We start from the raw sequence: 26,226 nt of genomic DNA, 5'->3' as shown, positions 1-26,226 counted from the left end.
CTGCCTGTGACCCGCAGGCCCTGCATCCCGCGCCCAGGGTTCGTTTGCTGTGCAGTCCCGCCCGTGACTGCCGGGGCCGCAGCTGCAGCTGCTGGAGCCGCCAGCCCCGCGGCCCCCGCTCTGCTGCCGGGTGACGCAGCTGCACATCGAGCACCTGAGACTGGTTTTGTACATATTCTCTATTTATTAGTAGCACTAGTAAAACCCTTTAAAACTCTCCAACTTGAAGTCTAAGTCTCTCTTCCTTTCCCCTTACCTTTCTTATCATCTTCCCGATCTAAAGGAAAGGGTGGCGGGAGATAAAGGGGATAACAGGGAGCGTCTGCCACGGTTTATTGCCGCCTTGCCTGACACCGCCACACCCCGCGGTCAGCCGGGCCGTCAGCCGCGGTGCGCTCACCAACGCCGCCAGCCGCCCTCCCGAGCCGCCTCGTTCCGCGGGGCTGGACGAGCGCAGGGCCAGCGCCAGCGGGCTGCTCCCGCCCCCCCGTTCTGTCTCGGACCTCGAGCGCCCCGCGTGTCTGTGACGTGTCTTCCGGTGCCGTCAACCGCCAGCACGCCGGTCACGAGCGGACAGACGCAGCGGCAGCGTTCGCACGTGCACACGCGCCCCAGCGCCGCGCGCCGCAGCTCTCGCGCGTGCCCCGAGCGACGGGCGGCCGCGCACGTGCGCACGCCCCGCGCGCCGCTGCCCCGCCCCCTGCACGCGCACAGCGCCCGGCGGGCGGGGCAAGGGGAACGTGCCGGCCCCGCCCCCGCGCCGGGCGCGCGGGGGCCGGCTGGCGCGTGCGCTGCCTGCGGGAGCGCGCGGGCCGGCGCGAGGAGCCGGGCGCCTGCAGCGGCGGGCCCGGCGCAGTTGCTAGGCGACGGCGCCCGGCAGCGGCGCTGGCCCGGCTAGGGCGCGGGCAGCGATGAGGCGGCGGCAGCGCCGGCCCCCGGGCTCTCGGCGGCGCTGAGCCGCGCTCCGCACCTTCCCCTCGCGGCCCGCCCTGGCTCTGCTCCACCGCCCCCATCCTCCTCCGCTCCCCTCGCTCCGGCCTGCCCTTCCCCCTCCATGCGGCGGGAGCGGCCGGAGTGGGGCCCCCGCCGCGGCCGCGCCGAGCGCCGCCGTCCGTCGCCTCTCCGCCGCCAGAGCCCGCAGGGAGCCGCGGGCGGTGTCTGCAGCGACAGCAGCGGGTGAGGCCCCGGCTGAGGGAGGGGGTGGTGAGGGAGCGCGCGGGGCGGCCGGGGGGCGGTGGAGCCCTGGCTGCCCGGGCCCGCGGCGGGAGCCGCGCGCCGCTGGAGGCCGGTCGGACGCCCCCTGCCGGCCCGCCGGGCGCTCTCCGGGCCCGGCAGCCGCGGCCTTGCTGCCGCCCGGGCCCCGCGGGCCGCCCGCTCCGCCGCCTCCCGGCCGGGGTGCCCCGCTTGCCCTGCGCGCACGGGCCGGCGCAGGAGCAGGTGAGGCCGCTCGCCGTGGCTCTGCTCCCCCCTTGCCCCGCTCCGCCTGCGCGCTGCCGGGGCGCGGGGCCTGCGCGGGGCCGGGCGGCCGGAGCGGCCTGGGGGCAGTCAGGAAATTCGGCTGGTTGCAGTTAGTGATTCGAGAGTCGGGAGGGGCTTGCAAAGGCTGCGTTAGCGCGCTGTGCGGGGAGCTGTTCAGTGTCAGCGCGCAAGAAGGGCCGCAAGAAACTTGCATTAACGAAAGCAAGGTGTGAAATAAGGGAATTACGTTTTTGGAGGGTACCTGATATCCCTGCTCACATCCTTCCATTTTGCTTTGTAGTGCAAATGGGAATAAGGAACTGGTCACCTGCTGCAGTATACACAACGTTTTAGATACTTTATCCAGGTGGTTCATTCTAAAGTGTTATTTTTCATAGCTGTCTCCTTTTCTAGTTGCCATTTAATCGTTTGGAGATGATATGTCACAAGAGCTGGATATTTTCTTCACAAGTTAGCAAACAGTATTATGTCTGCTTAGGTTGATAAAGGCAGATCTAAGTTAATTTGAGTTTATTGAGATGCATGTGATACCTTTTTTATTTTTTAATCTTGCAGTGTGTTTCAGTGATTAGCACATATTGTCATAAATGGGGAGTAGGAATAGAAATTAAAATATGATACTGGTCATTTATGAACTAACATTATGCATATCAGTTGTTAAGAGTGTACAGCATTCCAGATCAATCACATTTCTTACGCTTGGTGTGTTTGTTTATTCAAATGGATGTGTCTGTCAAGTAGTCATTCTTGTATAGGAGGTATCTTTTTTGGTGAGATACATCTTGTGCTTGCTGGATGTTAAAAATGGACTGTGGTATGTAGAACTGAAAGGTGTCTTTCACAAGTGTAGCTAATGTCACTTATAAAATTGTCTTTGCTTCTTGCTGAAAAAATGGGTTAGTGACAAAGTCAAGGTCACCCTCAAATTTAGAACAATTTAACTGCTGCCAGAATATGTAATCTTCTTTACTGTCATATATTTTCCATATATTGATCCTGTGGCTGTTGACATTTTCTGGACCCGTGATCTGTTTGTCTTTTAAAACGATCGAATGTGTAGTGAGTTTTAATAGAAGCAATCTGTAAAGCTTCCTAAGACACTTTCATTTAAATGGCCTCTTGAAGACGTATTGAAAAAAAAAAATCTAGGGACATCCAAACTCTTCAGAAAGAATGGAAACAAGAGGTGTTAAGGGCACCTGTGATAGTTGATATCCAAATGAACTAGTAAGAAAGTAAATTCTTACTGTGAACTGCTGTGGGGCGAGTTCTGGTTTTTTGTGCTTTGATCTTCATGCCTTTTCCAATGCAAATTATTCCATTGTAAACAGCTACTGGTTTTGACTTTCCTAGTGAAAGTTTGCAACTGAAATGTCGTTTTGTAAAACACTTCTACTATAGATCTGTGAGTAATAGAAATAAAACAAATGCTTCTGTCACTTGTACTCTGTTAGTGCTTACATCACTTTTGGAAAAGCTTTTGGAAATAAAGAGGGCAGCAGGTCAGTTCAGTTATGGGAGCTGGCCTTGGGAAGGTGAAGAAATGTAAATTATAGACTGAGAAGAAGTTTTCAGGTGTTGCCACATTGAAAATTAGTTTGATATATTGATTTGTCTATCTCCTAATGTAAAAAAAATATATATACATATAAATGGCTGCAATGCTGCCTACACCTCAGACACATCCCTGAGAATGCTGCCCTGTTTTGATCATGGAATCTGGTAGACATAAGGTGCTTTGAAGAGCCATGTGTACATGGCTGGAGCAATTTGTATTTTTGTATGTATAAACTTACGATTTTTGTAAGTTTATTATAAAAGGCTATTTTTTTTCTAGGCATTATAAGTGAAAAAGATGTTTGAGTAATAATGCTGGTATTTTAAAATTTCTTTACATCTGTTAATGCGTTGTGGGTTTTTTCTGTTTCCTGTGGATTGTCCATTTTTGTCGATTCGTTACAATATACTCATGGTAACACAGATAATTTGTCTGGAGGTAAGAATACCATGACCACCTTTACAGATACAGGCTTCCCAATGCCATGATCTGTAGTATTGTATTTCATACATTTCAGATTTAGGAAACATATTTGGAAGTGCAGATCTAAGCAGAATAGCATGTCTTAAGATATAGTTTTATAGTTCTGAGATGAACAATTTATTCACGAGATGTGCCATAAAAAGAAAAACTCTTAATTATCTGACAGTTTTGATTCAAATGTATACATTCTTTATTTAAACAAGTAATTCAGTTAAGTGTCTTTGGGTTTTAAGGGTAGCCATTTTATGTTTATGTGTGTATGTATATGGTTGGGTTTTTTTTCATCACTGTTGTGTGTTGACGGGACACATGTAGGTACAAGAAGATACAGAATGTCAGCAAGGTAAAGCTTAGTGATATTTCTAAATTCATTTCTAGTTCTATACATTCTAGTGTGTGGTTTCCTCGAATTCAGTCCTGTCTGCACAGCTGAACCTCTTCCACCACCACAAGTGTTGCCTTAGCATTCGTTAAGACAAAATATCCCCTTCAGGGTTGGGTGATAATGACGATTACTGGTGAGTTCCCTTCCTCCTGGCCGCTATAGCAGACGTGTGCGGTCACATCCCTCACTGTTCTACTCCAGAGGTGCTGGAGGGAGGGAGACAGACAGATGCAGAAACAGAAAAGAAAATTCGCTTTTCTTTTAAAATAGTGCATCTGAAGTGACTCAGAAAGGAGGACGTTTCTAAATAAAAATTATTACTAACCATAGCCAGCAGGCTATTTTTTAGTTGTGGTTTCAATATTAATTTTAGGGACGAGGTGTTCACTACTGGTGTTACCTGTAGTGCTTTACTTTGGGCTTAAAGTACACCAGTGTTTTATTTTAGAGAGGTTATAATGAGTAGAAGAAGAAAAATATTTTTATTGGTGGTGTTCTGAGTGTGGCTTGATAAAAGACTGTACAATATTAGGCCTTTGATTTGTGTGACTTTAAGATTTCTGTTCATCAGAATGACAGTGTTGCAACTCAGCATTAACATGTTGAGACTGACTTTGCATAGTAAGGTAAGAAAAAATCCATTAAACTGAATCAAAATGCTGTCATTCTTATGGCTCTAATTATCAAGGGACTAAAAACTCTGATCTGCCATTTTAACGCTTCTGTTAAAAGTGGGATTTTAACTTGGTGCGTGCTCTGGGAATACTGGTTATATGCCTTGAATGTATAAATGAGCTGCAGATCTGTGCTCAGGTCATTCATTTAGGCTACCTCTTCTAGAATGGAGAAATAAGTTGATTTTGTTAGATTAAAAAGTACAAAAAGTATTTGAACACGTGTTCATTTTAAGTATCTTAAAATAAGAGTACTCCTTTTAAATAAGGAGGATTCCTCACTCCTCAGTGAGCAAAGTGCTGTAAGTGATGTTAATGCCAGATATTTGCATCAAAAGCAGCTGCTTTGATACACTTGCTTTCCTTCACTGAGTGTCTCGTATGTATTTTGGACTTTTCATGGAAGCGCTATCAGAATATATATGCTATACACGTGTCAATGATTTGGTCAGTCTTATTTACTAAGTAAAAAATCTTTTAGGACAGTTTAATAAAACTGTGTAAGATACGGTTTTAAAAGGAGCAATAGAGTAGAATTCTTTATTCCATGTCTTAGATAAATTCAGAGTGCTTGGTCATAGGATCTTGTTGACATCACTGAGAGGTGCACTGGACACTATGACTACAAATTATGCATACTGTATTTTTGCAAAAGCATCACCATTTTGGAGTCACTTTAATCTCAAAACAGCCGACGTAAATAGGAAAATTTTCTACAAAGCCTATTTTATCCTATTTTCCTACTATCTTGCAACAGTTGACATAGTAAATGAAAATTAAATATGCAAAGCTGACAGATTTGTTACATGCTGAAAGTAATTCTAAGGTTCAAAAAAATAAATGGGTAAAAGTGATTAATTCCTGTTGAATTACAACATATGTATTATTATGGTATGCATGGATAAACTGTAATGTATTCCTGTTAGCTCTGTTCAAAATAATGATAAATATGGAAATCTAATGGTTCGAGGTATATAAACACACAGGCAAAATGCTACAGATCACCAACCCTTTTTATTAAGGACAAAAGAGAATTGCACATAATGTCAGCCCAACTCCTCCATTTTTTTTTTCATCCATTCTGAAATACCCACGTGTTAATTTTAGAATGTATTCTGCTTTTTTCAGTTGTGAATCTGTCCCAGCAGATGTGTACCACCTAAGTGTATAATTAGAATGAGGGAAAACTACCATTTTTATTTGTGACTCATATACTTTGTCAGCTTTAAGTGTTTTTTTTCTCAATAGATAAAGTAGTTGACTATGTCAGAAAATATTCAAAGCAGCAAGCAGTAATGTGTAATTTCTGTATTGCTCCTGAAATAAGGATACAAGAAAGTTGTGTCTTCAGTGCCGAGAAAACACCAATGTTGGGTTGTGTCACTTTTTTCATGAGCGCTGTAGAAATGCGCTAATCAAGCGCTAAGCAAAGCCCAGGGCCATCTGTGCATCTTGAGCTGCTTGTTGTCTGTGTCCTCTAACTGCTGCCTGATAGATACTGCTCACGTTCCCGAAGACTTGTGCCATGCGTTTTGGTTTGGTTTTGTGTGTGTGCATGTGTGCTGCAGGCCCAAATTGTCATGTCTTTAAAATGGCAATTAGTCATGTACTGGAAGTGTTAAAAATCACTAAAGTGCAGTCTGTGTCCTGAGAGTCACCACTGGGCTGTGCTGTAGCACTCTGCAATGTTGAAGGGCTCAGTGGATATGGTGTCTCTTAACACTGAATCGTTTTTGGAAAGACTTCTCTTTGTCTCTACTCATATTGTTTCCGTTGTTTTAGACTCGTAATTTACCGTAATCAGTATGTGGAAGTTGTCAGCTGTGGTGTTAGTCAGCTTACACGCTGTTTATGCTGTACTCACGAGGCGCAGCTGTAGTAGGTATGTAGTATACCAGCCCTACATGTTGTTTAGTTGTGAAGATGAGAGAATGGGTTTAACTCATTACTTCATTTGTTGTAGAACAGGTGACCTGGGATCCTGGTGAGTTTGTGCACTTTGTGTTGCAGTCCATGTTGTTGGGATTTGGTTGCTTTTGGTGCCTGGGCTGGCTGCATGGACATTGATCTGGGTGTGTGTCTCTGTTCTTCAGTTGGGTTCTGGTGATATAGAAATAGCCACAGTAATCAAAGACTGGGCTGTTGTTTGGAACAGCCTTCTCTGTAAAGATGGCTTGTCCTGAACGCTGATGGTAAGTTAGTGAAATAGAGAGGCAAGAGACATGCTAAAACATTGAAATTAATGCTGAAGCCATGGAGGGAATAGCTTAATTTTCTCCATAGAAAACATGCCAGGTTTTTAATTGTTGTGAAGATGTCTATTTCATAGTTTAAGAAATACAGAAGGAGAATTTTGAAATATTTATTCCTCACTGTGCATATGGAACTCCCCTAGACATCACCGTTTCAGGTGTCAGTATTCAGTTAGGGTTTTTTTGTAGATGAACAGAATCACAGAATCGGCTGGGCTGGAAAAGACCTCAGAGATCATCGAGTCCAACCCTTGGTCCAACTCCAGTCCATTGACCAGATCATGGCACTGAGTGCCATGTCCAATCTCAGTTTAAAAACCTCCAGGGACAACGAGTCCAGCACCTCCCTGGGCAGCCATTCCAATGCCTGACCGCTCTCTCTGTAAAGAACTTCTTTTTAATATCCAGCCTAAATTTCCCCTGGCAGAGTTGAAGCCCATGCCCCCTTGTCCTATTGCTGATGCCTGGGAGAAGAGACCAATCCACACCTGGCTAGAACTGCCCTTCAGGTAGTTCTAGAGAGTGCTGAGCTCAGCTCTGAGCCTCCTCTTCTCCAGACTAAACAAGCCCAGCTCCCTCAGCCTCTCCCCATAGGGCTTGTGCTCAAGTCCCTTCACCAGTCGTGTTGCTCTTCTCTGGACCCGCTCCAGCACTTCAATCTCTTTCCTGAGCTGAGGGGCCCAGAACTGAACACAGTACTCCAGGTGTGGCCTCACCAATGCAGAGTACAGGGGAAGGATCACTGCCCTTGTCCTGCTGACCGTGGTATTTTTGATACAGGACAGGATACCATTGGCCTTCTTGGCCACCTGGGCACACTGGTGGCTCATGTTGACCTTCCGGTCCATTAGTCCCCCCGGGTCCCTTTCTGCCTGGCTGCTCTCCAGCCACTCTGTGCCCAGCCTGGAGCGCTGCGGGGGGGTTGTTGTGGCCAAAGTGCAGCACCCGGCACTTGGCCTTATTGAACTTCAGCCCATTGGAATCGGCCCATTTTTCCAGTCTATCCAGATCCCTCTGCAGAGCCCTCCTGCCTTCCAGCAGGTCCACACTCCCTCTCAACTTGGTGTCATCAGCAAATTTGCTGATGATGGTCTCAATCCCCTCATCTAAATCGTCAATAAAGATGTTAAACAGGACTGGACCCAACACTGACCCCTGGGGACACCACTAGTGACCGGCCGCCAGCTGGATGCGGCCCCATTCACCAGCACTCTCTGGGCCCGGCCCTCCAGCCAGTTCTTAACCCAGCGTAGAGTGCACTTGTCCAAGCCACGGGCTCCCAGCTTTTGCAGGAGTATATTATGGGAGACAGTGTCAAAGGCCTTGCTGAAGTCCAGATAGACCACATCCACGGCTTTCCCCTCATCCACCAGGTGAGTCACCTGATCATAAAAGGAGATCAGGTTGGTCAGACAGGACCTGCCCCTCCTAAACCCATGCTGACTGGGTCTGATCCCTTGTCCATCCTGAAGGTGCTGTGTGATTCCATTCAGGATGATCTGCTCCACAACCCTGCCAGGCACCGAGGTCAGGCTGACAGGCCTGGAGGTGCCAGGGTCAGCTTTGCAGCCCTTTTTGTGGACTGGGGTAACATTGGCCAATTTCCAATTGTATGGCACCTCCCAGTGAGGCAGGACTGTTGGAAGATGATGGAGAGCGGCTTGGCGAGCTCTTCCGCCAGCTCCCTCATCACCCCAGGATGGATCCCGGCTGGTCCCATAAACTTGTGAGGATCCAGATGGCTCAGTAAGTCACCATCTATTTCCTCCTGGAATACAAGGGGCCTATTTGGCTTCCTATCTCTGTCAACCACCTCCAGAGATGAGTTGTCCTGAGGGCCACCTGTCTTACTGGTAAAAACTGAGGCAAAGTAGGTATTAAGTACCTCAGCTTTCTCCTCATCTTTGTTAACTATATTTCCCTCAAAGTCCAACAGAGAATGGAGGTTTTCCTTGCCCCTCCTTTTGTTATTAACATATTTGAAGAAGGACTTTTTATTATCCCTGACATAACTGGCCAAATCAACTTCAAATTGCGCTTTTGTTTCCCTGATTTTTTTTCTGCATGATCTAGCTATTTCCATAAATTCTTCATAAGTAGCCAGCCCTTTTTTCCACAGTCAGTAAAGTCTCTTTTTATTTCTGATTTCATTCAGAATCTCCCTGTTTAGCCGAGCCGGTTGTCCTCCCCGCCGGCAGCCTTTCGGCACACTGCTATAGCCTGGTCCTGTGCACTCAAACCTCCTGCTTGAAGCATGTCCGACCCTCCTGGGCCCCTTGTTTTTAAGCATTGTTTCCCAGGGTATGCTCTGAATTAGACTTCTGAATAGGCAAAAATCTGCCCTCCGGAAGTCCAGCGTAGAGGTTTTGTTAATGGTTCTCCCTGCATCTCTGAGTATTTGAAATTCTATTATTTCATGGTCGCTGTGCCCCAGGCGGCCTCCAACCACTACATCTCCCACCAGCCCTTCTCTGTTTGTAAACAGTAGGTCTAGTGGGGCCTTGCCCCTGGTGGGCTCATTTACCAGCTGATGAAGGAAATTGTCCTCTATACACTCTAGGAACTTCCTAGATTGCCTCTTCTGTGCAGTATTGAGCTCCCAGCAGATATCTGGCAGGTTAAAGTCACCCACAAGAACAAGGGCCGTCGATTTTGAGACATCTGCCAGCTGCTTGTAGAATAATTCATCTCCTTCATCGTCCCGGTTGGGCGGTCTATAACAGACACCCACGAGGATGTCAGCCTTGTTGAACTTCCCTCTGATTCTGGTCCACAGGCACTCAACCTTGTCACTGCTGACCTCAAGTTTAACAGTCGAGTGACTGTCTAACATGTAAAGCCACCCCTCCACCTCTCCTACCCTTCCTGTCTTTTCTGGAGAGCTTGTAGCCACACATAGCAGCACTCCAGTCATATGAGTCATCCCACCATGTTTCTGTGATGGCAACTATGTCATAGCTGTCCTGCTGCACGATGGCTTCCAGCTCCTCTTGTTTGTTGCCCATACTGCATGCATTAGTGTACGTGCACTTCAAGTGGGCTGCTGATTTCACTCTTAATTCCTTGAGTGTTATTAAAAACCCTTATTAACTGCATGTGTCTCAAAAATGTACAAGGGAAAACAATCAATCCTCCCTCTTCTTAAAATAAATACTATAGAATCATTATAATCTGTATTTATTATCCAGGTGGGAGAGACATTTGAGAAAGTACTTGGGTTGGGTGTGTGTTTGTTTTTCCAGTTTAGTATCTGTAATGACAGAAAACATGTAAAGCTGCTTAAAAGTTGATGAAAGGAGTTAATTAATAAAATACTTTTCATTTAAAGGTTGTTCCTCCCAACAGATGTATGCATCCTGTAATTGCCCCTTTGAAGGGCACAGCTCAGACACACGTGGATGGTGGAGAGACCGTGTCAGAAGGGACCAAAGAAGTGGCTTGGTCCGACCTTTCACTGTCTGCTCTGATTGTCTTGGTCCTGCTGAAATGAACAGGCTTTGAATAGAATATTTCTAGCACCAGCTCTTTTATAGTCATTGTCATAGTAATTTTTTAATAATTTCCAAGTGTTTTTCGTTAATATTAGAGTGCTTTATTACTGAGCAGACATTTTCCTTCTATTTTAATACCCACAAAGTTAAATAGATGCTTTCAGTTTAGTCCTTTATGAACAAAATATACATAATTTTGCCTCACCCTTTTCTCTGAATCACGTTATCAATTCTACTAGTCAGTCGTGACTGTGTTGAAATAGGTGTTTACTAAGAAAACTTGGTTTCTTAGCAGTGAACATGGTGAGAATTAAAATTTTAAAGCTGCAGTATATGTATTTCTGAGTTATATTTAAATCAAAAGCTGGTAATAGCTTTCTTTTCTCTCCTTAGATATATGTTCATATTCTCCTGTCTTTGGAGATAACATAACTCGTACTAACCAAACACTAAAATTTCATCAACACAATATTATTGTTTATGATTTGTGAGATGAGCTTTTATTCTAGCTGTGGGAAGATTTTGAGGCACACTGACTCATTTCTTAATTTTGTAGTTATCAGCAAAATCAAGTGTGACTCAAATGATTTATGTTTTTAAATGTTTGTTCTCTTTTCGCTTGTAAGTGGATTTTTTTTTAATTTACCCTGTGTGATAACTCCTTAATGCATCTATACCAGCTTTAAAAACTGTACAGTATAAGCTATAACAAAACAAAAAAGTGGAAAATTATCTGCAAGGATAGCTCTGTAAACAAATTATTAGCGCCTTTTCCACAACTTTTCCTGTGCACGTAAGGACAAAGGCAGCACAAAGGCAGTGAGATAACAGAGAATTCTCGATGGACCACCTGTTGCTTCCAGAAATAGAGCTCAACTAAGATATTCCTTCCAAAGACTTTGCACGAAAGCTGTCGTTTTATTCTACATGTGCATATTAAACACATCGTTACTTTTCACTTGCCCCTTTAAAACCTCTCCATAAACTCCCTTAGTGTCCTCACAAAGTACCTTCTAAAGGTGTCTGGACAAACAGTGAACTGAGACAGTACTTCAGTGTTTCCTGTAGTCCTTCTGATATTCCAGTTACCACTTGTTGAATTAATCTGTAGCCAGTCATCATAATTCTCGATTGTGTTTTTGTTTAGTTAGGGACTACAGAGTTAGAATAGAATAGGAACCGATTGAGGTCCATAGGTACAGCTGTACTACCCCTGCCAGCTAGTGTAAATGAGAAAGAAAAGAAATTCTTAATTATTGTCAGTACTTTGCAAGATGACAAGTTGGAATTTTGGAAAGTGCAATGTGGAAAAACAAGCAAGCAAACTATACTACTGCAGCTTTGAGGGTTTTTTTTAGCTTAAATGCCAGTGAGTTAATTGCATACAGATGTTGCTGCTGACTGGAAGTTGTCCTGAACATGTGGCACTGATGTTGTTGTTTTTACACATATGAAAGAAATTATGAACTTTGTTGCTTAAAGTGGGAAGCAGGAGGAAGATTAATAGCCAGGGGTTGTTTTCATACAGATTTGAAAAATGCAACTACCGAATGACCTTTTTGTTTAAAAAAAAAAAAAAAAAAAAGTTTATATTTTTGACCACACTTTCTTTTAAACTATATTTATACAAATTATGCATATTATACTAACAGACCTTCATCTTTATCAGCCAGAGAGGGCAAGGAGTTGAGGCCCCCAGTCCCATTGTGTTTGTGCAGGTGACCCTGGGGGTGTGTGTGTACTGGGGTGTGTAACCTGGGAGTATGTGCTCGGCGTGGCTGGAACTGGAGCTGTGCAGCTGCTCAGGGTTTCCTCAACAGAAACCAGAGTTGTTTGGTGCACTTTGACATGTATTTGGCAAGGGATACTTAATCTATAAGCAGTATGGGAAGCAGGAAGCAATGCTAGCAACTTAAATGTGTTTTTAAATTCTTTATTAGGTTATGCTTCAATGGCAATAGATCTAAACAGTGAAGCAAGAACCTTATTTTAGTTGGAGAGGTAGTCAGGGAAAGCAAGACAAGCTACTTATGAAAAGCTTAATGACAATATCCAAAACTTGCTCAAAAATGCATTAGAATTCTTAAGATCGGTAAAAAATGGAGGACTTGGACTTGGCTTAATGTCAAGATAAAATGTTGATTTTGTATCTGCTTAACACTATTTCACATTTCCCATGAGAAGGTGTAAAGAGCAGCGGATACAGCTCTTCCCTGGGCTCTTCTTGTATTTGAGGTGGCAAGACAGAACCTGGTCAGTATCTCATTTGTTCTTTATTTCCTGGCAGCATCAAGCTTCTTTTAAAGGAACTTCCTAAGTTCCTACTTACAGTTTTTTAATCAGCAGTTTCTTGAGTTGGACTGTTGTATGGTTGAGATAGGTGGTGAATTCAAGTCACTGAGTTTACATGCTTTGAACATACAGAAAACTCATTTCCCTGATATGCTTACATAACAGATGACTCCTTGATTTGAAGGAGAACCATGTGGTCTACTACAAAGGACTAATATACCAAATGCTTGTCATAGTGTGAATGACAGCAAGTAGAGGTGCTGAACTGGAAGTCAGAAGTAAACTGAGCAAATAGGGTTTCAGACATGGGTGGTACAGAGCTGAGATCTCAGCTTTCCAGGAGCGGGCGCCTGAGCCTTTTCAGAGCCGTGGTGCTGGTTGCCATTGACAGAGGCAGTGACTGACAGGCTGCTTGGGTCCAAATACCCACTGACAGAAGAGAGATACTCTCTTCACTATAGTCAGCCTGGGCTCCAGAACAGGGCTGGGTATTTATTTAAAAATCGTGACTGCAATTTGACAGCAAGTGGTAATCGGTTTCTGTAGCTCTGCCTTTTGTCACTGCTGAGAGTTGCTCAGGGTCACGGGTCTGGATCACAGTCTGTGAACATGCAGTAAATCTATAGTGATGACTGTGAGATTGCAGCACAGTATAGACTGGACTGCTCGGGGCTGAGAAAAAGTGAGGGAGAGACCATAGTGCTGTTTTTGTAGCTGAACGGTGGTGTTACAAGTCTGATTTCTGATCTGGAGGGTGTGAAGAAGGGCGCTGTGGTACAGGGAATTGACAACTAACTAACACTTAAAGAACTAACACTTGACACTTAAAGAGCTAACCCTTTAACCTACATCACTATTGCCCAGCCTTGCTTAGCTCTGTGTAACTTATTGTACGAGAAACAGGACTTCACTGACACCTTGCAAAAATAATAATCCTTGGGTGCATCCTTGATGCATCCTTCGGTGAACTAGATTACAGAAACTTGGGCACAGGACAGGAGATATGCCAGTTTTAAGCAACTCAGCAGTCTGAGACCTGACCAGCTCATCACACTGGACCGAAGGTGACGGTGTACAGAGGTAGACGACCCGGGGTCACGGTCACTGCCAGAGGTGGAGACTATGGAAATGGTCTCCGGGAACTCGTAATAAGAACTGCCTTCTCGGGGGACAGGATATGAATATGTATGGGCGTTCCTAAAACTTTCATGAATATGTAACACTTTACTGCATTTAACCAAGCTCACAGCTACTGTAATTTTGCACACGTATTAGGTGAAATGATTCCCCGTGTGTCTGACGTCGTAAATAAATACATACCTTCCTTATAACCTCAAGGGTTGTAAGGTCATTCCGCGCCTCAGCTGTGCTGAAGTAGTGGTAGTTGCCGTGCTTTCTCTTGCGTAGTTCTTCATTCCACTGTATTTGCTGTCTTAGGAGCAACACTACACGTCCTCCTTCCCGGGCTCCTTCTCTCAATGGTCAGTGGGAAAACTTGGTCCTGTGCTGCAATATGTTTGTTGTTGTTGGATTTGTTTGTTTTGGTTCTCCTGACCAAACAATGAGATGACCCTCATTGTCTGAGAACCTTATGCATTTGGGAACAAATCCTACAATGTCCCAAGTTTGTGGATGCATGGGGACAGTGAAGTTGCGCAGATGGAGCGACTGGCCAAGGGTGGAGAGGCTTTGGTGCAGGCTGGTTTCTCTCCTAGGGACTCTGCACAAGTGTGCAGGCTTGCAGGGTGGGCTCTGCAGCCCGCCTGCCCCATTCGCAGTCACCGTGGCAGCTAGTGCTAAACAGGCTATCAAAACTAGTTGGCAAAGGTTGCCTCTGCAGGTCCTGGCTTTGTGTGCCAGGTGTTTAAAGAAAATGGGGAAAAACTCCTTACTTTTCCAGAAGTAAGTTATAATGTCTACTTTTTATTTTTCTTCTTTTGTTCTGTGTTGTATTTTGGTAGAAAAAATGACACAGTTGGTACAAATAGGACCTTTGACTTTTAGTGCTTCCCTCACAAGATCCTAGATGGATGTGAAGAGATTGTTATAAAACCCTGTGATTTAGTTTTTAAATAGTTTGAAAACAACTAGAGATTTATTTCTTTTTTAGTGTATTTTTAGTTCCCTTCTAAAATATTTGAAAGATAATGGTGATCATTACATCACAGACCAAATATTTTCCACTGCTATGCAAGAGAGGGATGAGGCAGCTAAAATTTCCCTAGTTAGTGGCTTTCAACCAAAGGCTGACATGAATGAAAAAAGAAAAGAACCTCCAAGATGAGTCACAAAGTGGGAGTTCCCATAGACCGAGCTTTCCTAAGAGAGCCGCGGGTGCACCGCTGTGACCAGAGCACAGCAAGCCTGACCCAGCCTGGGGCTGCGGAGCTGCTGCCTCGTGAGTACGTCAGCGGCAGGGGGAGAAACTCTGCCTAGGATTAATGTGCTGTGTTTGTATTTTAAATAACTTTTGAACGATGATCAAACTGTCTTCTTGTTACAGTAAGATTTTACTTTCAGGGAAGGTCAAATGAGATTTAAGACAAATTGCTTATATGATGTTATATAACAGAAAACTAGCGCTATATATGCAGAATTGGAACAATGCAACAAAATGGTGAAATCAGTTTATATGCAGATAAAATGGATTCTTTTCCAGCTAAGAAAGAGGGGGAAAAATAAAAGCAAAACTTAAAAAAAAAAAAAAAAGAAAAATATAAATTTAATTATTGAGAGTGTTACCCAGATGATGATGATGATTATTATTATTATTAAAATATCATAGTCTTTTTGAGTTAATCTAGGTAATTTAATTTCCAGCTAGGAAGGAATGTATTTGGCTTGTGGTTTAAATTGATATTGAAGTGTTTAGAAGAGAATGTAAATTTGGCCCTTGTGCTGGTTTGACTGAAAATGAGTGAATTTTCTTCATAGAGTTACAAACTTTTCTTGTTCGTAGCTAGCATGGCTATTGTTTGGGCTTAGTTTGAGAGCAAGAGATAACAGCCCAGCCCAGAGTTAATGCTTTTAGTTGCTCTGATCCGAGAGCCAAGGACCATTGGCTGATCATTCTTATGAGATTTCCATTAGCAAAGGTGTTAGGATTATTTACTGGAGTGGAAAGCCAGGCATGATAAGTTTAACAAATGGCAAAAACATTCTTGTGACATTATGGTTAAAGAAATGATGACAGCTTGGCAAAAAGAATGGAGATGTTACAAACAACTGTTCTTCCGCCCTGGATGAGAATTCTGAGCGTCTGTCCTGACTTTCTGAAAAAAATGCAATAATATCCATCCTTGATTGTTTGGATTTGCAGTGCAGTAGGTCCAGTGAACAGCACAAGGTGATTAAGTGTAGAGCCTTTGTGCATCCATTTATTGACCTTTACACCTCTAGCAGCCAGCTTGAAATAACCTTGTTAGTTCTGATAGTAAACTCTTACCAAAAGGGCCTGAAATGGTTTGTGTTAAATGTTGTGTGTACTGGAACTCCACACAGGTGTTCCTGATGTAGACAGGCTATTCCTGCAGTAAATGGCTGTAAAGGCAGTTTCTGATGGAAGTGCTCTGGATCACCCTTTTCTGTTTTATTATCTTTAAATATTATTGAGATACTCCATTAATTCCAGCTGTAAGTTTATTGTGTGGGAAGTGTAATTTTTTTTGTATGTACAGTAACTGGGGGAGGGAAAAAGAGTTTAATTTGTGATTAAAGAGACAACATAATTACATGCTTTCTTATGATCAATTTTTACACAGAAATGTGAATGACTATGGACCTCTGCTGCTGACTTGTAAACAAAGTCATCGTAGTTGAGTACTCGCGGGATTTGTCAAAAGCTAATTTTCTTTTTTTTTTTTTTCAAAGGAACTTCATGTTGGTGTTGTTTATGCCAGAACACAGTAAGCAAGGCGAATTACCTTCAGCCTCATGTAAACTTTCAGTTGGCCAACACAATGTGATCGAGCATGAATTCCACGTGTCTTTGGAAATGAAAGAGAACTGAGCGCTCTGGCTGGAAGCTGAACGTGATGACGGCCTGGTCTATGGTAGGGAAGCTGAAAATGGAGAAGAGGCGCTCCAGAAAAGCCAGAAACGTGGAACAAGATGCTGGGGAGTGCAGTGCTGAATCTGAGGAATGGACGAGCTCAGACAGTGAACCTGAGCAGCCGTACTTCAGGAGCAGCTGCAGCAACACTCCGTGGAGAGAAAAGGAGGTTCCCACTAAAACACATCGGCCGCTCTGTCGGTCCCCTTGTTTGGATCGCCCAAGCTTTTCGCAGAGCAGTATCACACAAGACTTGAAGCTAGATGAATGCAAAACTAATTTGGACAAGGAATACCAAGCTAAAATGGATTTTGCTTTAAAGCTTGGGTATGCAGGAGATCAGATCCAGGCTGTACTGAATAAATTGGGAGCAGATGCGCTCATCAATGATGTTCTGGCAGAGCTTGTGAGACTTGGCAACAAAAGTGAATCAGAGGGACAAAGCAGTGCCAGCAGTGCCACTGGTGCTCTGGTGCCACGAGGCCCTTGCCCAAAGGAAATAGCGAGCCCTGAACTGTCACTAGAAGATGAAGTTGTGGACAACAGTGATAACCTGAGGCCAATTGTCATTGACGGAAGCAATGTGGCTATGAGGTGGGTCTCCCTGTCACACCGCTTGACAAGCACGAGTCACTAAATATTTATGAGAAAAATCAGTATTTCTGGCAAAGTCTTTTTAAGTCACACGAAGTATTTACACTGGTAATACATCTTTTTAATGGACTCTTTAGTCCAGGCTTTTATTTGTGCTGTTGCTCCCAGATATATATAAAATCCCTATTCCATTTCCCCTCCCCCCCTTTTCAAACCAAGTTCTCCCCTCAAATCTTTTGTTACAGCAACAAACAACATTGTAACAACATTGACGGAAAAGAGCCAGAACCTGTAGTTTTTTATTATTCAATTATATGGTGTAGCAGTAATATGTGCACTCTGTTTTTTTAGACAGAGAAAATGTTGGTTTGAATCTAAATATGAAATCCAGCTGTAATGCAAAGATCTGTGACTCTCTCTTATCTGTGAAGACTAACTACTAAGGAGGTTATAATTAAATGTCGTCTTCTCTTATGTAGGTACTCATGTATTATTCAGGCATTCCTAAACTATTTCCTGAAAGGATTTAAAATCTGATTCTTTAGTTCACTCTGTGTTTAGCAAATCAAGATAGGTGCAACCATAAGGTAGGCTAAATGAGATTCATAATTAAGATTCTACTTAATTTGTATCAAAATCCTAAAGAATTTTTTTCTTTTGCAGGTAGTTCTTAGGCCATTGTAAAAATTGAAGCCCTGTATCTGAATTGTGTGCTGCTTCACTCCTGTGTGCTTCAGAAAACAAATTTTTGGTGGGGGTAGGGCTTGAACATCTTTCAAAGTTTTTTCTTTTCCTTGAAAAAGCCCTAATAAAAATGCATTTAGTATTAGAGAAACACATTTTTTTTTAATCTAGATGTTTAAAAGCCCATATCACCCATGACAGCCAGCATTGTTAGTTCATTTTGGTTTTGTTATTAATAACTTTCGTATGGTACTTTTTAAGGCAAGGTCAATTTGTTGGAGTGAGTGATACTTTTCATTAACTCAGCTAATAACATGAAAAAGCAGAAAAACTTTGTTTATTTGTTTTTGCTTTTGGGAGAGTGAAATTTGACTATTTCTAGAATCTTAAGTAGCAGTGTTGCTGTAATAGAATAGCTGAATAGCTCTGGACAGTTGTCTTCTTCCAGGTATGTAAGCTGGTCTGATGACCAGGTTTGCCTGTCTTTGCAGACTTTGTTTCCCTGATGCCCTTAGACCATGGCAGCTTTAGAAGAAAAAACAAAGCAAAAAACCAAAACCCAAACCAGAACCACCACAACAACAAAAACCAAAACCAAATGTAACTTTTGTCCTTGCTATTTCTAAAACTTTCAGCCATGGGAATAAAGAAGGGTTTTCCTGTCGGGGAATTCAGCTGGCTGTTGACTGGTTTCTGGAAAAAGGACATAAAGATATCACTGTGTTTGTACCTGCATGGAGAAAGGAGCAGTCTCGACCTGATGCACCGATTACAGGTAACAGATCGAGATTTTCTTTGACCTCTTGGTTAAAAAGAAAAATAAAGTATTGCATGAAGATGCACCGGCGTCGTGTTTCTGATGGGTGCCGCATACTGTGCGTGTGATGTACTCAACTGTTTGTTTGAAAACAACAGTTTCACTGGAAACAAGCACTTACGTGTCTGCATCTGTAAACAGTGCTGGGTTTTTGTAACATTATGGGATCGTTTCAACAGTTTTGTGAAGCAGTAGTCATAATTTTCCCATTAGCAAACGTTGTTAAGCACGTAGGGACTGATTCTTACTTGCTGGATGCGTGTAAAGTCAGCGATATCGGGCCGGGGTCTCAGTGAGCAGGATTGTCCTGGACACTGAAGAGGCAGCATGTGTTTGGAGCAATAGACAGCACTCAGGTTTCACTCCAGGCTGTCAAGAAGGCTGTTACAATAGCGCAACAACCAACTTCTTGACGTGTTCAGAAAGACTGAGTAGAGGTACGTGTTTGTTTACAGAGGCATAGCTTAAATACTGAATATTTACCCAGAACTTTGAATCTCAGAAGTAAAATGGCTCTCTGCATCTGGGTGTTTTTAAAATGATAATGGGGACTGTATGTGAACATAATTGCAAAATACTTTCTCAGAAAGGAGGGCAAGAAGTTTCATATTTAAAAGACTGCATTTCTTTCTTTTACAACTTTTATAAAAGCTGCTCAACTAACATTATTTTACAGATCAAGAAATTTTACGTAAATTAGAGAAAGAAAAAATCCTTGTTTTCACCCCATCTCGAAGAGTTCAGGGAAGAAGAGTAGTTTGCTATGATGATCGATTCATAGTAAAACTTGCTTTTGACTCGGATGGCATCATTGTATCAAATGACAACTATCGGGATCTTCAAAATGAAAAGCCAGAATGGAAGAAGTTCATAGAGGAACGGCTGCTAATGTATTCGTTTGTGAATGACAAGTATGTTGTGGGGGTTTTTTTGTTTCAAAAGTAAGGGAATTTGCTAGTTCAGCATCCTCGCTAATAACTGAGATTCACATTTCGTTTGTTTCCCCTTAGGTTTATGCCTCCTGATGATCCTTTAGGACGCCATGGTCCAAGCCTTGAAAATTTCTTAAGGAAAAGGCCAGTTATTCCTGAACATAAGAAACAACCATGTCCTTATGGTAAGTGCCTAAGTCAGATTGCTTCATTGTATTCAAAGGTAGTTGAAGCAAGCAATTAATTAATATCTTGTCGTTACTGAAAAAAAAAGCGCAATTTTCCTAATGTCATCTGAGCACTATATCAGTTTTTATACCTTTCATACACATAATAATTAACAAAAAAAAAAGAAGCAGAAAATTAAGAGTTACCAGATATAACTCGTGGATAACACATTTTTTTGCTATTTTCTTCTGATTTGCATTAAAGGAAGAAGATTCACAACTATGCAAACTGTGTTAGAGCTGGCTTGATTTATATAGCATTGAGTATGTCATCAATATTGAAATCATGAGCCAGCTATAACAGAAGTAATGTGTCTTTGCCCTTGATGCAGTGATATACATGGATACAGACAGCGAGTCTGTGACTGCCTGTGGACACTATATATAATTATTCCTTGGGGGGTTAGTATAGAAATATTACTATTGAGAAGTAGTGAAAGATATAAAGAAAAAAGATAACAACTAGTGGTATTGATTGGGTTTTTTGGTTTATTTAACCTGAAAACACTTTTCTTGCAGGTAAAAAGTGCACCTATGGGCACAAATGTAAATATTACCACCCAGAACGGGCAAACCAGCCTCAAAGGTCAGTAGCGGATGAGCTTCGAATAAGTGCCAAATTATCTGCTGTGAAAACTATGAGTGAGGGAGCCTTGGCCAAATGTGGCACAGGGCCATCCAGCTCCAAAGGAGAAATCAGTTCTGAAGTGAAACGCGTTGCCCCAAAACGTCAGTCAGATCCGAGCATTAGGTCAGTAGCTGTGGAGCCCGAGGAAAAGTTGTCAGTAGCACGCAAGTCCGAGGCCAGCTCTGTCCCGTCTCTGGTGACCGCACTGAGTGTGCCAACGCTCCCTCCACCAAAAAGCCATGCAGCTGGTGCGTTAAATACTCGTTCGGCAAGCAGTCCGGTGCCAGGCTCCTCACAGTTCATGCATCAGAAATCCTCACTGGAACACATGTCCAGTGTGCAATATCCTCCTATACTAGTCACCAACAGTCATGGCACCTCAGTTAGCTATACTGACCAGTATCCCAAATACGAATCGTTGGGCGACCACGGCTATTATTCCTTACTCAGTGATTTCTCCAACTTGAGCATAAGTAGTATCCGTAACACAGATTATTACGGGGCTGATATGGACCAGGGGATGTATTCTAGAAACTCAAGCCCCTGTCCTGACAATTGCTTAAGCCATACAAGTAATGATTCTTATTCCTCTTACAATGACTTGTATCTGGGTGTAGCAGATGCCAGTCCAGAAGACAATGTGAAGATCCACAGACTGCCATCGCAAAATCGTCTTCAGCCTTTTTCCCATGGTTACCATGAAGCCTTAAACAGAGCTCAGAGTTATGGAGCTGAGGAGCCCAAGCAATCCCTTCGCAAACAGTCAGTGTCCCACTTAGGCCTACATGCCCAGCATCCAGTTGTTGGAGCACGGTCCAGTTGTCCAGGGGAATATGCTGTGCCTCAAAATGTTCATCCATCGGCTGCGCAACCAAGCCGTGCCTTGGTCATGACCAGAATGGACAGTATTTCTGACTCACGGCTCTATGAAAGTAACCCCGCGAGGCAGAGACGGCCACCGCTCTGTCGAGAGCAGCACGCGAGTTGGGACCCGTTGCCGTGTGCATCAGACTCCTACACCTACCACTCGTATCCGCTGAGTAACAACCTCATGCAGCCATGCTACGAACCCGTCATGGTGAGAAGCATGCCTGAGAAGATGGAGCAGCTCTGGAGAAATCCCTGGATTGGGATATGTGGTGAGCCACGGGAGCCCCATATCATTCCAGAGCACCAGTATCAGACGTACAAGAACCTCTGCAATATTTTCCCTCCGAGCATTGTCCTTTCTGTGATGGAAAAGAATCCCCACATGACAGATGCGCAACAGCTGGCAGCTATGATTGTTGCCAAATTAAGAACAGGGCGTTAAAGCATTACAGCTTGTTTTGGATAAATGGAAATATACAGCGTACAGGACCTGGAGGAAAACTAATATGAAGAAGGAAGATGCAAATCTATTGTAAATATTTTCTACTAAGATAGTATAAAATTCTGTATACGGTAGCAAGCATACATATGCTGAGGCACTACACAAGAGCTGATTGTATTGTAAATTTTAAGATTTTAAATATAGGGATTTTTAGTAGTATTTTATAGGAAATGCATACCTTGGTGCATGGATAGCTCATTAAAAACTACAATGTCACGTTCCGTGTCTCAAAGCTGTTACTACAAAATTATTGTTAGCAATTATACTGCATGGTTTAGTGTACACTTTCAATTTGCTTACAAGTACCTAATCGGCTTTAAAGGTATGCTCTATACACGCCCAGATGACCCAGGGTTTCAGCTTTGTCATTTGACACGGCCTACTGGCATATTAAATATTGGAGAAAAAGTAAACTTGACAAAAATTAAAATACTCAGTTTGTAAAAGGAAAGACTGATTTCAGCTTTTGAATGTCAGTATTGTTGGTACTTAAATTTCAAAACTGTGCCCCAAGAGTTTGACTATCTGTTACATTGTCCAGCATGTTGGCTCAATCCAACAGAAGCCAAATACTTTATGAAATTAGGACCAAAACATTGAGTGTGAGGGCATGAGCGCCTTTCAGTAAACTAAGAAGTTCAGCTGTAGCTTCCCTCTGCAGAGCTGCCTCTGGCTGCGGCGGCAGCTGTGGCCCGGTGCGCAGACCCGCTGGCATTGCCGGCTGTACGTAGGTCGGGTCGCTCGCCTGGAAGCAGCGGCCGCTGGAGCCCAGGTGGGGGCTCACGGGTCAGCGCGGCCCCTGGGCAGCGCTGTTTGAAGAGGCCGTGCGGGCTCAGCTGAGAAGGGCGCGGGGGGACAGCTTCTTGAAAAGAGCCACTACAGTTGGATTTGTCAAAGCTGGCCCGTGCTCTCCAGATCCAAAGGTGTGCATTTGCCTCCCGAAGGCTTTTAGAGTTCCTGTTCCAACAGGTGAGATAATTCTGTGTGGCATTGTTTGCGCAACTGGTACCTTGCTCAGGGTGGGAACCTTTGTAGCTAAATGTCTCCAAAAGAGGCGTTTATTGTTTTTTAAGCTGCACTGACTGGACGCCCTTTTTTGAATCCATTGTATATTTCAACATTTCAAAGCATTACTAACTCGACAGGTCTCGAGCTAGGACTTGTTGACTTCTACTGTAGTTTTTTTCATGAAAGCTGAGAAGGCCGGGTTTATGGCCTTTGTTTCTTCATGAGAAGGTGTGACACTGCCTAAATGTTTCTTACTGTGAAACACACGGAACGTGAGGCTGCAGTCAGGGTTGTTTCTGGTGTTTTGATAACGGCTTGCATGCTGCTTTCTGGTTATCTGTTTGTCTGAGGAGCACAGTTACAGCATTTCCTCCACTTGTGTTACTGCAATGGTTGGTTTGATTCTAAATATCTTGTGGGCTCTTTATCACGTGCAGAATACGTTCCTGTGATTTTAAAAGAACAACCACAAACAACAAACCAACAGCAAACCATAATTACAGGTGCAACTATAGTTAATTTATTGAGATTTGATAACCATATCATTTCACACAGGATAAACGTCCCTGTGTTGGTACAGGTAGCATATATAATGACCATGTCATTATGTATTTAAAATGAGTCAATTACACTTGGTGTTTAAAAATAAGTTTTAATTAGTTTGTTATCATCTCTGTTAATAGGAAAAATAAATCTTCAGACATTTATAATAGTTGAGGAAAACATTTAACTCTTGACCGGTTTTCAAAAACATTTCTTACTAACCAGCATTTAATAATTTTAATTTGCAATTAATTCTTATTCTCTTCTCTTGCATGGTATAAGCAGCTGAGAGCAATGCCTCAAATAACCAGAAATGACCTTTTGTTTGTTGATACAAATTGTATCTCTTTTTCTTGATTGTATAAAAACTGTGTATAAAAACAATAACAATCTCTAGATTAACTTCAGTGTTACATTTTCACCATGATGTTTGTGACACCATGTGTCACAGGAAAGTAGCCCATGAGTAATTATGGATATTTTTTATTTAAAATGGGCACTTGTAGTTTATAGACAAACAAGGACAACTTTTTGGAATCAGTTTATTACGTGCACAGATGCTGTGTGTACACCTCGAAGCATTACATAGTGATCTTTTAGTCTATTTATTAAGCAGATACATTCTTGCACTAAACTTAATGTAAAAATGTTGCTGTTAACTCATCTGCATGTGTTTTAAAATGTAGCAGTATAATTGCTATAGACCCTGCTTTATTCTTAATGGATTAATTTATAATTTATTTAGGTATAAAATGAAGTTTATTGTGCACTCACACTTTCCATCTTGCATGGATTTAAATATTTGTATGTAGAGAAGTGTTTGTTCCCTTCTTCTCCAATTATAAAGATAAGCTGTTTTCAGAGGGGTTTAGCGGGTTCTTTTGATGTTTTCTACTGTGGAAAACGGAGCAGAAGTTTCTGTGTGAAGTGTTGGCTGGTTTATGGAGATACTCATTTTCCTAGGATTTGTCTAGTCCTTTTAATTTTCACTGACTTTAGTCCTCCTGATAGAACAATTCCTTTTCACACGCCGGAATGCTCTGCCAATACAAACCTGCATTGTTTCCCTGAGGCGCTTGGAGGGCACATTGTCTTTGTCCAGCAGCTGTTGGCATCTGTCAGCACAGCGGACGGGCGGTGTGGCCTCGTGGGAGTGATCTGCAGATTTTGTGCTGGTTTAGTCCTCCTGAGGTCACTAAACCTCTGTTTGTGATGTGGTCTTTCCTAATCAGCTACTTTAAGTGATAATTCAGTCGTCCATGTCTGTTTTCAGATATGTTTATGTGCCAGTTCAAAACACCAATACGTTCGCTCATCTTCAGTGCATAAGATTAGATTTCTTCTTACATGGAAGAGTTGATCTTAACACTCAATCATAACTGTCTATATTGTAAATACAAGACTTTGTATGAATGCTCTTTTTGAGAGCATAGTATTTAAATGTTTTTAAAACTGTAAAAGAACAGTTCTAGAAACTATATTTTAATAAAATCCATGAAATTACAGTGCTGGATGAGAAACAAGAAGTGGGAAGGTGCAGTCCCGGGCTGCTGCTGCGGGGAGTTGAGCAGCAGCGCTCAGGGCTTGGCTGGGGCCAGAGCAGATTCCTGAGCTTTCATCTTTAGCTCTGTTACTTTCACATGATTTGTCGCGTACAAGCGTGTAACTTTACACTCATGAATCAAAACAAATGCTTTATGGGACGTCTGTCTAAGTTATTGAACTTTTTTGTAAGAATTACATGTCAGTAATATATTAAATTGTGCATACAGATGATTTCACTACTGTTAGTCCTGTTGGTGTTGTATTGAGCTGCAGTGGTTGGCTTTACTCATTTGTAGAATTAAACATTACTGTTCAATTGTTGTAAAATTTTATAAATCTCTTTGGGTTTTTTTGGTTGACCCAAATATAATGTAAGTCTTAATGACAAAATGAGTGAAAACAGATGTTAAACCAGTATGTGGTATTCGTAAATCTCTGCAGTAATAAGCATGTGCTGCTCTGGTTGCTGCTGCATGTCATTCATTCACTAGTAACGTGAGTCTGAGCTTGTGTAAAACAGACCATGTGGGTGTGGTTGCTTAGAACAAGCAGAAGGGTCCTAATTAAGAACCAACCAAACCAGACATCTCTCCAGGTGAGTGCCCCCTTCATACTTTAAAGCCAGTTTGCCTCAGATTATGAATTTTGTCATTCTGAAGTTCTTAGTGATAAGGTCAGAACATGCAAAAGATCTGTCCAGATAATTCAGTTGATTAACCCTTTGGTGACCAGGCGTGTGTACCAGTGACGCGCACCAGATCACTACAGGAACATTTCAGGGGACAGATCTTGACCACGGTCATTTTAAAACTCCATGCTAAATCATTTCTGTGAGACTTATCTCCGTGGAGCTGGAATGTCCCGCAGGACTTGGAGCAGTCAGGTCATGGATCTGTCACCGATTTCCGTGGTGGGCGTTCAGCTCTAATGCTCCTTTGTGCCCACAGCTTGTCTGGGGGACAGAGCCTTAGTACCTGTATTTCTCGCAACATTTCAGCTGGAAAAGCACAAGTGCACCGTCACTTACAGTGTTCTCATGCCAGAGTTGAATTAGCCTTTGAAGAGCTATTATACACTATGATTTTGGTCTGTGGTATTTAAAATTTGTAAATGTATTAAACTAATTGAGAGAAGAATCTAAAAGAAATATATAGGCTATTACCTGTTTGCCCCCACTCTGTGTAAAAGGTTTGCACAATTATTTAATAATA

General features: G+C 42.9%; 1 protein-coding gene across 2 annotated transcripts; it reads left to right on the top strand.

Moving 5' to 3' along the window:
- Window positions 1–922: 922 nt before the first annotated feature.
- ZC3H12B (zinc finger CCCH-type containing 12B) lies at window positions 923–25,277 on the top strand. Of its 2 annotated transcripts, XM_080352462.1 has the most exons (6): window positions 923–1,176; window positions 16,485–17,259; window positions 18,579–18,718; window positions 19,437–19,671; window positions 19,771–19,877; window positions 20,439–25,277. In XM_080352462.1, the coding sequence occupies exons 2-6, from the start codon at window positions 16,649–16,651 to the stop codon at window positions 21,857–21,859; spliced, it is 2,514 nt and encodes an 837-aa protein (XP_080208588.1). In that variant the 5' UTR covers window positions 923–1,176; window positions 16,485–16,648; the 3' UTR covers window positions 21,860–25,277. The 2 variants fall into 2 exon arrangements, with proteins under 2 accessions (XP_080208588.1, XP_080208587.1); XM_080352461.1 differs by lacking the exon at window positions 923–1,176 and having other exon boundaries at window positions 16,093–17,259.
- The last annotated feature ends 949 nt before the right edge of the window (window positions 25,278–26,226 follow it).

The sequence above is a fragment of the Nesoenas mayeri genome (assembly GCF_963082525.1).
Source record: "Nesoenas mayeri genome assembly, chromosome: 13".
NCBI classification, from domain to species: Eukaryota; Metazoa; Chordata; class Aves; order Columbiformes; family Columbidae; genus Nesoenas; species Nesoenas mayeri.
The sequence above is the reverse complement of the archived record's forward strand: the minus strand, read 5'-3'. Positions and strand labels throughout refer to the sequence as shown.

What these genes read in the sequence shown, in the direction of transcription:
- ZC3H12B (XM_080352462.1), top strand. Translation starts at nt 16,649, where the DNA reads ATGACGGCCTGGTCTATGGTAGGGAAGCTGAAAATGGAGAAGAGGCGC. An exon ending in GGAAGCAATGTGGCTATGAG is followed by an intron (nt 17,260 to 18,578) that starts GTGGGTCTCCCT and finishes TAAAACTTTCAG; the next exon opens with CCATGGGAATAAAGAAGGGT. An exon ending in ACCTGATGCACCGATTACAG is followed by an intron (nt 18,719 to 19,436) that starts GTAACAGATCGA and finishes ATTATTTTACAG; the next exon opens with ATCAAGAAATTTTACGTAAA.